Genomic DNA, 12512 nt, shown 5'->3' with positions numbered 1-12512 from the left:
GCATAAAGGCCAGGACCGATCCAAATTTGGCAATTGACAGGTAGGAGTACAAAACCATGGACCAAATCTAACCGATCCATTTAAATTAAATTCGATCAGTTATTCCAGAGAAATTAAATTGGTCAATTTACCTAGTTTGAATCGAATTTGTTGTTCAGTTACTATTTAAGGTTTTTTTATCTTTTTTTTTCCCTCAAAATTGTCAAACATCATCCTCATTTATCCTTACATGCACGTTAATGTCAATTCGAAGTTGAAACAACTTTCAAGATTCATGAACTTGAGCTTAAAGAACATGGTAATTTCAAAATTTATGAAATGACAAATCACTCTGAAACAAATAAATAGGAAGCAAAAGCAGTAATTTTTATCATTGGATTACCAGAAGTTCAAAAGTCCACATCCCCTAACTATAGAGTACCATCGTACAATCACCCAGCTACATATGTATTACAACGAAAAGAACCAAACAGCCTTAACCTTCCTAATATAGACACAAAATGGCCAAAAAAAAAAAAAAAAAAGCTTTCCCCTCTTGTGGCCATCAGAAGGTGAGAAGAGAGAGAGAGAGAGAGAGAGAGAGAGAGAGAGACTAGAGAATAAATATATTAAAAAGATGCAGACAGCATCCTTTAAATGGTGGAACTCAAATCAAAATGCCTTGTTGCAATAATGGGCATTGTCGTTCCAAGAAAACTCACAAGAAAATTCTGCGTACAGGTTTCTACTCCGAGAAGCCATAAAGCCCGTCATTTATTTTTCTTGTATACCGAGACGATCATCAGACCGTGTATGCCTGTTGAATTGTGTCTATGTCAAGCCCCTTCAGTCTCACCACTGATTCTACATGACCCTTGAGTGTATGAAGTTCCCTCAATCTGTAATTAAATATAATAAATCAGAAAATTTACTACTAATGCTTTTGTTGTGTGGTTTCAGAAAGTGTGATTCTCAGTAATGCAGATATTAGGTATCAGTGTTACTGCATACCTTGCGATTTCAGCTCTCCTTTTAGCCTCCTCAGCCATTTGATTGAGTTCAGTGAAATGGGTTCGCTCTGTGAACATCTTGGTGTCTGGAGGTTGCAACCCATGCAAGGTTCTCTGTGCATGTGCCCACTGAAGCTCTCGTTGTTCCTTACCAAAATCTTTTTGCCTTGTGAAAGCAATCTGCACAAAAAGAATAGCCATTTTGATAAAGCACATACAGTGCCCACAAATAAGAGTAATAACAAAGACTGCATTTAAAAAAGTAGTCCAGCAAGCCAAATGCCACTCGTACCCTTTGCTCAATAACAAGATCCCAGGCCCTTCCACTCAAAGCATAGCGTATGAAGAACTTGATGAAGTCGAGTGGGATGTAAAAGACGATGTTGTAAAGCCAAATCACACCAGCCCAACCCCAACCAATTCCTTCAATGGCAGCAAAACTCCAATTGGCATAGACTGCAATCAGAGTAGCCACCTGCAGAAAAGGAAATTTAAAGATAAAGGTCTTTTCTGGACAACTGGATAACTAGCAAGTAAAGGGATAGATCATTGTTTTACCAGCTGAGCAATCAGAAAAGCCACCACAAGTAATATTCCAGGACGTTCAACAAAAGACCAACTTCGTGACCGCGTCACGAAAATTAAGGCCTGACTGATAGTGCTCACTTGCAAGTAAATTGCTGACGCAAGCTTTCTGAAATCATCATGAGCTGTTTTCTCCAAGGTTGATACGCCAAATACCCTCTGGAAATTTAAGAGTAATGAAAAACAATCACAATCAATCACGGAGTCGTCTATCAGAATTTGACTACCAATATGTAAAATGGAAACAAACTGACAGCACGGGACAAAAAATTCCAAATTGACACAAGACGGACAAGTATGTGCATGCCCACAGTTTGTTTAAGTAAACACTCGTTGCATGCTTGTGTATTCCCATTAACTTTGTTACCCTCCTCTTAAAAAGACAATTATACTACCTAATAGTGCAAATATTAAAAACATATGAAAAAAGTAACAATGTAGCAAAACATAAGGCATCATAGTCCACATGTATGCATCATTTGGAGTTTAGGAAGTCTTTGGCCCAAGATATTTATAGTTTACAGATGAATACATTGTCAATGATCAGAACAAGTTTCATAACCTAACAAAAAGAAAACAAAAAATCTTACAGGGAAGAAATCTGTCTTATATGCTGCCCAAAAGAATATGACCGTCATCATTGCCAGATAACTACCAAGAATAATTCCAGTTGTAAAAATCTCCGCTAGCTTCCAGCTGTCTGGTAGAGGAGATGGCTTCACCCTATCCTTAGATATGGTCATAATGGTACCTGAAATTACATAGTGTTAATGAGCTCTCAAGAAGAAGTAGAAGATGAAAGAGTGGGGAAATACCTAATATGTCAACAAAAAAAAAAAATGAAAATTACAAAAATCTCAGTAGATGAGAAAAAATTTCCAAGAAAGTGCCACCATCCTAGTGTCAGGGAGTACAAACCTAGACAAGTGACAGAATTATCCACAATACCCTAAATTCCAATCCAACTAAAGCAGTCTTACTGAGTGTCTGGGGGGAGAGAGAAAGTAAAATACAGAGACATACCATCATTAAGAATAGCAATAATAAGCACCATAAATGGTGGAAAATCAAACTTCCATATAAGGGCCAGCAGCATGAAACCAAGCTGTGACAAAATAAAAAAAAAAAAATTCAGGCAAGGTAAGATAACTTTACAAAAATTTCCAGTGATAATCTTATATATAATTTAAATTACATATTTTAATAGAGTCAAAGCACTCTAGCTTACCACAATACGAATTGTGATGGAAACTGCATAGATCTGGCATAGAAAAGGGGAAAAGTCAGTTAACAATAATAAAGTTCAGCTGCCCCAGAGACTAACAGATGCATAACTTGTGACCAAGAGCACCAAAAACTGGCAACTGTATGCAGAACAACAAAGTGATCTCACTGTTAGCTCAATCACTTTGGTGAACATTACACCATAATCAGAGAACAATGCTTACTGTGTAATTTTTCATCCTTTGAAAAATTGCCCTACTTGTCAAGACAGCACTAATGATGACACTAAGTCCAGGTTCTGTGAGGACAATATCAGAAGCACTACGAGCTGCATCAGTTGCATCAGCAACAGCAATCCCAATGTCAGCCTTCTTAAGAGCAGGAGCATCATTGACTCCATCACCAGTCATCCCACATATGTGTTTCCTTGCTTGCAGGCGTTTTACTATCTCATATTTGTGCTCTGAAACAAGATACATGTCAAGCCCATCAGTGCAAAGAAATAAAATTAAACCCTAGCTGTGCATACCCAGTGATTACAAATGCCTGCAGCAAGCATAAACAAGAGGATACCAAAACCAATCTAAGGGAAGAAACTAAATAGAAGTACCAGGAAAAACGCCAGCAAAGCCATCAGCTTTTTCAATCAGTTCATCAATAGGTAAAGCAGCAATAGACTCATCTTTGTCGTGTCCTAGCAATGCAGATGAAGGATACATGTTGGTTCCCATTCCCAAACGACGTCCAGTTTCCTTCCCAATGGCCAATTGATCCCCTGAAGAAGAACCAAGGCTCAGCAACTCAAAAAGAATACGAAAAGGTAATCCTGATGATCCTCTGAAATGAGACTGATAGATCTTGACAGAAAGAGTAAGGATATCTTTTTCACAAATTGTTAGAATCTACAACAGATTGCTTTCTATATATTCCACTGCCAGCTGCTTCACTTTAGATCAATAAGCACATGCGTTTGTGCTTACAGTAGTCCAGTATTACTGAATAGATATAATTCAGTAGGGCAATAAAAAGCAACATGCTTTGATTTTCATTCTAAATTATATCAAATGATGAATGCACATGAGAATGTGTGGAAGCATGGTTCACAGCAAAACAAGAACCTGTAATCATTTTGACATTTACACCAAGATTCAAAGCTCTCCTTATTGTCTCAGCACTGTCATGCCTAGGTGGATCAAACAGTGGCATGAGGCCAATAAACTGCCAAGGGCCTCCAGGACTCTCTTTCCTTCCTTCTGGAACTTCCTGCACAATATGATGTAAGTACTTGATAAAAGAAAGTAGAGGCAATATAATCAAAGGAACAACAAAATTTTGTAATAAACATCAAATAATATTATCAGTCAATCAGAAAGGAGAGGAACAGGAATTCAATTACCTGGTATGCAACAGCAAGAGATCGTAAACCCCTTTCTGCAAACTTGTCAATCACGGCATGAACCCTTCGTTCAATATCTGACTTATTGTGTGCCAGATTTAGAATCTAAAACCACGTAGCAGACAGGAATTAGAATATATTAATGTAATTCAGGCTCTAAGAGCAATCTACAAGCAAAATGCAATGCATACAGTTTACCTGTTCTGGTGCGCCTTTGCTTACTCTATGCATTTTACCTTCACTGTCAATATACGTCAAGGCTGTTCGCTTATCAGTAGGATTAAAGGGAAGGAAATGAACTTCTTGAATTCCAGCACGAGCCTTTGGGAAAAAGGAAATAAAATCAGATAAAAAGAAGGGAGGAATAAGAATAAAACAAAACAATTAGCAGGAAAAGATAATTAAATGGACAGGAAGTATTTAATTACTTCTTTTGGATCAGCTAGCGTTCCAACAATAGCAGAATCTATAGCATCTTGATTCTCTGTCCTAGAGGCTCGAGCTGCCATCAAAATGACAGTATCTGCATCTACTCCTTTGGCAAAAACCTGAAAAGTTAAATTCAGAACATTTAAAACAATAACTATAAGTCTACATTTGATGCTCAAGCAATAGCATTGCCAACCAACCTCAACAAGATTTTTGTCAACAGTAAGTTTGTTTAATGTCAAAGTTCCTGTCTTGTCACTGCAAAGCACATCCATGCCTGCCATTTCTTCAATTGCAGTCATTCTCTTTGTGATGGCACCCTGGGTAACATTCAACACATTTGTCATAATTCTCACCTATTTGCCCAAAATCTGTTGTTCCACAGTCAATCAAAACATCTCTTATAATCTAGCCAACCTGCTGAGATAACCTATGAGAACCAATAGCCATTGTCACAGACAGGACAGTTGGCATAGCAATTGGAATTCCTCCAATGAGAAGGACAAGAAGATTATCAATTCCAGGACGATACTTCCGATCTTGAATGGGATACATGACAATAATTTCTATGATCATCCCCACAGCAATCGAACATATGCAAAAATTTCCTATTGCAGTCAAAACCTGCATAATGTGCAACAAAAAAGAAATTTTATCAGAATCACAAATATAAAGCACCAGAATGACAAAGATTCTAATTTATCTCTATCTCCTTGCCTTCTGGAAGTGGCCAACTTGGTTTGTGGTATCCACAAGGTGAGCAGCCTTCCCAAAGAAGGTATGGACACCGGTAGCAATAACCACAGCTTCAATCTCTCCTTGCTTACAAGTAGAACCTGAGTACACGCCATCTCCAGGTCCTTTTGTTACAGGAAGGGACTCACCAGTAAGTGCAGACTGCCAAACCAAAAGAAAGCAACTTCAGTAAAATAACCATAAAAAGACCAAGCCAATAAGAATTGAAAATTTAAAACCACGATAATAGCATACCCACCTGGTCAATTTTCAGTGGATCACCTTCTAGTAAGCGAGCATCAGCTGGAATAATATCGCCAAGTTTGACACTAATAATGTCACCAGGAACTAAAATAGCAGCATCTTGCTCAGTCCACCTTCCATCTCGAAGAACCTTTATACAATAGTAAAAGATGGAAACTAATATAAATTAAGAGGCCAAGAAATTATATTTGTGATTGTAATTACGATGGTGCTAGTTCTCAAGCACACAATATTAGATAGTATACATATACCAACAGCAAGATATCAAATTTCTTCATTTCAATCAGCAAGTGCCAATCTACTTATATTTATATTTGAAACACTGACCCTATTATATCTCTGACTTTGGTGTTAGTTTCTCATTCAAATTTGTGCTTTATGAAAATGCAAGCACTACAAGGATAATTTACAATATGTACAAGAAATAAAGTTCATTAAATTGGATACCTTAGCTTTTGGCGCAAGCCGAGCCATGAGAGCAGCAGCAGCATTACCAGCATTGTTTTCCTCAATAAAGCTAATAGTAGAGTTGATCAAAAGCAAAGTAATAATACCCACAAAGTCTTGCCAATCTGGAGGCTTCCCCTGTTAAAATACCCAGAAGATCAACTCAAAAAAAGTTTGAAACAAAGAAATTCGTATTCCAACTTCTAGGAATCCCAAAACGCTAGTATTACTTACTCCTCCATTTGCAAGAGCAATAGCCATAATAGCAGCAGCTTCCATCACCCATGAAAGAGGATTCCACATAAACCCCAAAAACTTCAGGAATTTGCTCTCCTGAAACAATCCAGAAAAATAAAATTCGAGTGTAAGAAAAAAGCCAAGACCTGAATTATCAAAGAAAATAAGAATAGACCACAGATATTAAAAGCAGTACCTGTTTCTCTTCAAGCTTGTTATGGCCAAAAATGGCTAGCCTCTCCTCAGCAGCCTCAGTTGTGAGACCTTCTTTACTACATCTTAGATTCTCAAACACTTCCTCAATGGGAATATTTTCCTGCACTCAAAAACAAAGGTTATGAGTTTCAAAAAAAAAAAAAAAAAAAAAAAAAAAAAAGGAACAAGAGCACAAATTGCAACCAGACTATCAATGGCTTAAAAATATGTTCAGATCTATTACCAAATCCACAGCTTCCTTCAGCACAGCCTCCAAAACTTCACTTTTATCCCCCATATTTTCGTCTCTCACCAAAGTAACAAGCAAAGATGAAACTTCAAAGCACAAACACCATCCAATAGACCAAAACTTGAGATAAGCAGGGAAATCCAAGAGATACCAAATTAAAAAGACTTAATTGTCATCACAAATTAGCACTCAAAGGCCAAAATGAAGATAACCCACCAATACTGAATCTGCAAAAACAATTAACAATAAGAGAAACCAACCGGTGAGAGTAGGAGCAAAGAGTGTGCAAGTGACAGCCCACAACCTCTTTGTATTATATATCTTCTGCAAAAATATACAAAATCCCACACTAAAACTATTTATATCTAAAAGCTCCCAACTTCTGCTAAATATACTTGCAAGCTATGCATACGAGTATTATACATGGTATTATTTGGTAATTTCTAGCTTTTTAAAGGACTTGTGATTTTTTTCACAAATAATACTATTTTTTTTATTTAATTTTGTAATTTTTTTATGAAAATAACAATTTTGTGGATGCGGCCACCAACCGAAGAAGCCATCAATAAACTGCACATGCAGTCCACAGCCCTATCCCTTAATTTCGGTTCTTTTTATTTATTTTCTATAAATTTTGCTCACCACATCCCTAACAATAATATCAAAAAAAAATCAGAATGTTATCATCTCAACAAAAAAGAAAAATTATATTATTATATAATTTTTAGAAAATGAATTATGCTAAATTGTTGAAATATCTATAATTTAAAAATAAATAAATAAATATATATATCGGAAGGGCTAAAAAATGAAGGAAGGCATTTACATGATTATACCAGAACAGAAGGACTATAATTGTTATTAGCCTTTAATTAAGCTAGTTATAATTAATAATAGTTTCTTTTTCTTTGTTTTCATTTTCCATTTTCAAAGTCACCTTTGAAAATTGAAGGTCTGAACCCTAAAAACAGTTGTGAGAGTCAGTGATGGTTCTACTTTCCAACCAACTTTTGGCCTTTTTATTATTTTTATACAATTTTTTTTTTATTTTTTATCTATTTTTATGTACCTTTTGGCTTCACTAGCTCTATAAAACAACAAAGATCGGAAAATTCTGAATCCTACGGTTCCTTGTCAACCCGATGTTCCTCTCAACAAAAACGCTAAAAATGTGAGACTTTCCATATTTGTCCAAAATTATTTTATTTTTCTTTTCAAAAGAGGATGGTATTTTTTTCTATCTTTATTATTATTATTATTATTATTATTATTGTTATTATTATTATTAATTAAATCTTGAAATTGATAACTAATTAAATTGATAATTTAGGGAAAAATTTATAATAGTATACTCCTATCAAAATTGAGTATTAACCTCACACTCTCACTTTTAAAAATAAATTCACTTTTATTTTTAATTAAAAAAATATTGACCTTTCATATTTTTTTATTCAGAAAAAATTTGATGAGTAGAACAAAATATTACTTTTATTTTGTAGTAATTTACCTTTAAAAAAATTATAAGGATCAATTTGAAATTAAACCAAAATAATTTCTTTAATTTTTTTTAAACAAGTACTTAAGTTTCTTGAGATCTACAGTGGCACGTTTCTTGAACTTAGGTGAACTATCCACCAACAACTCTATATTGATTTGTACTGTACGTTTCAAATTTGATAATCTTATTTCAACAACTCAACTTTATTTATATTTACAAAATTTAATATTTTTTTATATTATTATTAACGAATATGTTAATGTTTCTATATACAATAATCCGATGTATGTTCTCACACATAAGCCAATCTAATATGAAAATTACATGTCATTTATTAATGTGTATTAAATGAAAAATAACCAGACGTAACTAGAATTAAACCCATCTAAAAAAAGAATTTTTTTTAATTATATTAATTGAATTATTGTAAAATCATAAATTAAGTATTCTAGGTGATAATATGAGATTAATTTTATTTATTGCTTAATTAGCAATTTGCCCAGGGCAGTTAATAAAAGATATGTATATATAGGAAGCACTAAAAAGGTATTTATATTATACATTTAGCTTTTTCTTCCTTTTGAGGTAAAATTATTTGATTGGCCAATGAAAGAAAAAGCAAAAGCAAAAGCATTCTGAAGCTTCATATAATTTTAACTTTTTTGAGGGAAGAATATATTTGTTTGATTTGTTGAAACTTTTGAATATAGAAAAGTATAATTTCGAGAATTAAAATTAGTGTAGGGACTTTTAAGAAAAAACAACTTTTAGCTCTTCCCTTATTCTTTTTTGGTTTTAGTTTCCTTTCTTCAACTTCACGTGATTGAAATTCTTCTAAATAGCAAAAAGGTTCACATGATTGAAATTTTAGCACATTCCTCCTTCACATGGGCTTCTATTTTTTGGATCCTTATTGACTTAAAGATTTGTGGAGTTTTTTTTTTTTTTTTTTAGAAATATTTTTTGTTTATTTATTTACTTTTAAATACTTTTTTTTTTTTTTTGTCATTAATTGGCAAGTAACTCTTGTAACATCCGACTCGGCAAAGCGATCCTAAGAGGGCGGATAGAGCAAAGCTCCTAGCTAGCTTCTAAGATGGCAGGCTAGCTAGAGTAGTGAAATGTGGGACACAGAAATGAATTAAATCATATATCGAAAATGAGAAAACTAATCGTTAGAGGCGTTTTTTGGTGGAATGGCTGGAGAGTTGAAAGAACTCCAAGGTTAAGCGTGCTCGTTTAACGGAAATCCTAGGATGGGTGACCTCTTGAAAAGTTTCTTATTTCACCTGCGGGACAAAACCGTGCGGGTCTTGCCAATTTTGTATGGGGAATTTAGCTTGATCCAAAGCGGACAATTCCTGTCACAACTCTCTTCAATGAAAAGGGTTATTTTTGCATTATTAACATTTGAAAAAGCTATTTTCTCCTGACTTATATTATTAATAGTACGTGAAATTTATTATTTTTATTTTTTAGAATTGAAGTTGTACTAATAACTGATTATAATATAGGCTACTAAGTTCATATTTTTCATTCAATTAAAAATAAAAAATTTATATCAAAATAGAAAATTTAAAAAATAATAAAATATCTAATTTATTGAAAATACTCCAAGCAAGAATTGAGACAAAATTGAAAATTTGGGATTCAAAACTTTATAATGTGAAAATTTTGTTATTAGAGAATGGAATCCAACAAGTAAATCAAAATTTTTGTAGACGATCCACTGAGTGAATCCAACTCATCCAAAAACCCTAAATTATAACCAAATTATGCACAAGGGGCACAATGATTGCATGTGCATGTGAATTGTGTACAGTATTCACCTAAATGGGACCCACATCCATGTGGCCCATGTTCTATTGATGGACATACATACACGTATTTATAAATATATAGGTTTCTAATTGATTAAATGGGGAAAAATTAATTGGTCCAAATAATAAAACACGCTTGAATTTAATAGTCATTTTTATAAAATCAAAAGCCATTTAAAAAATGTATTCGTGACTCGAGAAAATTAAAAAAAAAAAAAAAAGATAAATATGCATCTTTTTAGTTAAAAAAATTCAAATTTTAAATTTTTATTTTTTTTATTAATAAAAAGATTAATTAGACTATATCACGTTGAAGTCTAGAAAAAACGGACGTATATTTAGATGTATAGTATATAGCATAGTATAGAATACAAGTATACAAAACAGAGCAAAAAGCAAAAATATCACTTCACGTGAACTTTGTCTGTCTATTGGTTGGAGGAAAGGTACAATCCGTACTAGACCGTAACACCTCATCTCCCATTATCTCTTTATCTAAAATATTAAAAAAGGCAAAATCATATGGTATGATGTGAACCGCCAAAGAGACGTTGATCTGCACTGAGATATTCAATCAAGGCCGTCCATTTTAATGATAATCCATCTGAAATCTCAACCATTGGATTGAAAACGATTGAGTTTGACGGGACTGGTGTGTTTTTGGTTTGTGGGTAAAGCCTTTTGTAATTTGCAAGTTATAGTGTAAATTTCATAATAATGATAATAATTAATAATTATAATATATAATTAGAGGAGAATGAATTAAATTTAACAGTCTATGTATGTAAATATAGTAAAAGTCTGAAAATTGTAGGTTATGTGTCAATGTCCAAAGCCAGAAAGAAATGGCACACTGAACAGAATTGGTCCCCCTCTTATTAATTCATCCACACACTGAAAATTTAATGCTACAAAACATAAGCACATGAGCTGCTTCATTTTTAAAATTCATCTCTTTTTATTTATTACTTTCCTTTTTCTTTTTTATATTACTAATTTTATTAAACACTAACTATATAATCTATGAAATGCCAATATTCAAAAAAAAAAAAAAAGTAATAGATTAAGTAATAGATATTATGCAAAAATACTAATTAATCTCTAATAATTTGTTGTCAACATTTATTTCACATGGATTACTAATAATTTGATAAAAAATAATTAGGAAAAAAATGATAAATAAATAAATATATATATTTTATATTGAAAAAATGTACCTATTTTACTGTTTCAAACTGAAACTTCTTAACATTAAAATTGTTCTTATACATATGACAAAGAAAATTTGAAAGTTTTTTTTTTTATTCCAAATTCAACAAATACAGCATCAAGACTTAAAAAGTAAAAAAAAAAAAAATCACTTGTAAGGTTATATAACTATTAAATTGATTTAAATTAATATAAAATATTGAAAATTAATTTTTTTTTAAAAAAATTAAATTTTTTCTTATACAAATGGCAGGGAAATGAATTTTTCTTTTGAAAATTATAGTTTTTTTAAAAAAAGTTAATAAATTTAGCTTTAAGACTTAAAAAGTAAAGAGTAATATTCAATAAATTTAGCTTTAAGACCTAAAAAGTAATATTCTAAGTCTCCGATTCAACATTTCATAACCAAATGCATACAAATTTACTAATGTTTTTTTTTTTTAAATTAGCATTTTATTTATATTTTTAAAATTATAAAATTTAACAATATTATATAATTTTTGACACTAATAATAATAATTTTAAAAATTTACTATTATATAAAATATTATTTTAATATATGATTAATGTAATTTTTAAAACACTAATTATCATATTTTTAAATTATTTAATAAATATATTTAATTTTACAAATTAAAATATTTAATAAAATAATTTTATAAATTAATTAAATATTTTAGCATGAAAATAAAATTGAAAAGGCGTCATAAAATTTTTCGCAAATAACCTAGGGTGAGCTTATCTAATTTCCTAGACTTACCAACAATTTCATTAAATCAAAAGCAAAAAGCAAGATTTTAAAGACGAAAAAAAAAAAAAAAAAGAGTACGACAAGACCTATCGCCCAAAAGCAAAAAGCTTTAGTGAGTGGGCTTTAGTTAAATTTAGCTTTAAGGATATATATATATATATATATATTTCAAAAGTGGGATTCTGATAAGCACAGAGAGGAGAGGATGATATACTTGTCTCGTACAGCTTTTGTTATATGGATGGTCTATGTCATATCATATCATATCATATCATATCATATCATATGTATGAATGTGTGATTAATTTGTCATTTAATAACAAATAATTCAACATTTATTTATTACCATTTATGTCATTGAAAAAGCAAGATAACATGTTCTCCAAGTAATACAAATACGTGTGTGGTCCAAAACTTTTTTTTTTTTTTTTTTTTTTTTGAAACAAGTGGTTCAAAAGGTAATACGCACATAAATTCTAAAGA

At 32.0% G+C, this 12512-nt stretch overlaps 1 protein-coding gene across 1 annotated transcript; it reads right to left on the bottom strand.

The window, feature by feature from the left end:
* Nucleotides 1-345: 345 nt before the first annotated feature.
* LOC105640483 (ATPase 11, plasma membrane-type) lies at nt 346-7128 on the bottom strand. Its single transcript, XM_089726563.1, has 22 exons — nt 7012-7128; nt 6746-6837; nt 6503-6622; nt 6304-6402; nt 6070-6207; nt 5618-5752; nt 5341-5520; nt 5041-5247; nt 4824-4943; nt 4623-4742; nt 4393-4515; nt 4195-4299; nt 3917-4061; nt 3409-3573; nt 3023-3261; nt 2803-2835; nt 2598-2679; nt 2165-2325; nt 1548-1733; nt 1282-1464; nt 991-1169; nt 346-878 (listed from the first exon to the last, which is right to left on the bottom strand). Exons 2-22 carry the CDS (start codon nt 6797-6799, stop codon nt 782-784), a joined length of 2871 nt encoding a protein of 956 aa, XP_089582689.1. The 5' UTR covers nt 6800-6837; nt 7012-7128; the 3' UTR covers nt 346-781.
* Between the last annotated feature and the right edge of the window lie 5384 nt (nt 7129-12512).

This window comes from Jatropha curcas, chromosome 10 (genome assembly GCF_041381405.1).
Source record: "Jatropha curcas cultivar XTBG-Jc1 chromosome 10, XTBG_Jcur_1.0, whole genome shotgun sequence".
NCBI lineage: Eukaryota > Viridiplantae > Streptophyta > Magnoliopsida > Malpighiales > Euphorbiaceae > Jatropha > Jatropha curcas.
This window is presented reverse-complemented; position numbering and strand designations above follow the sequence as displayed.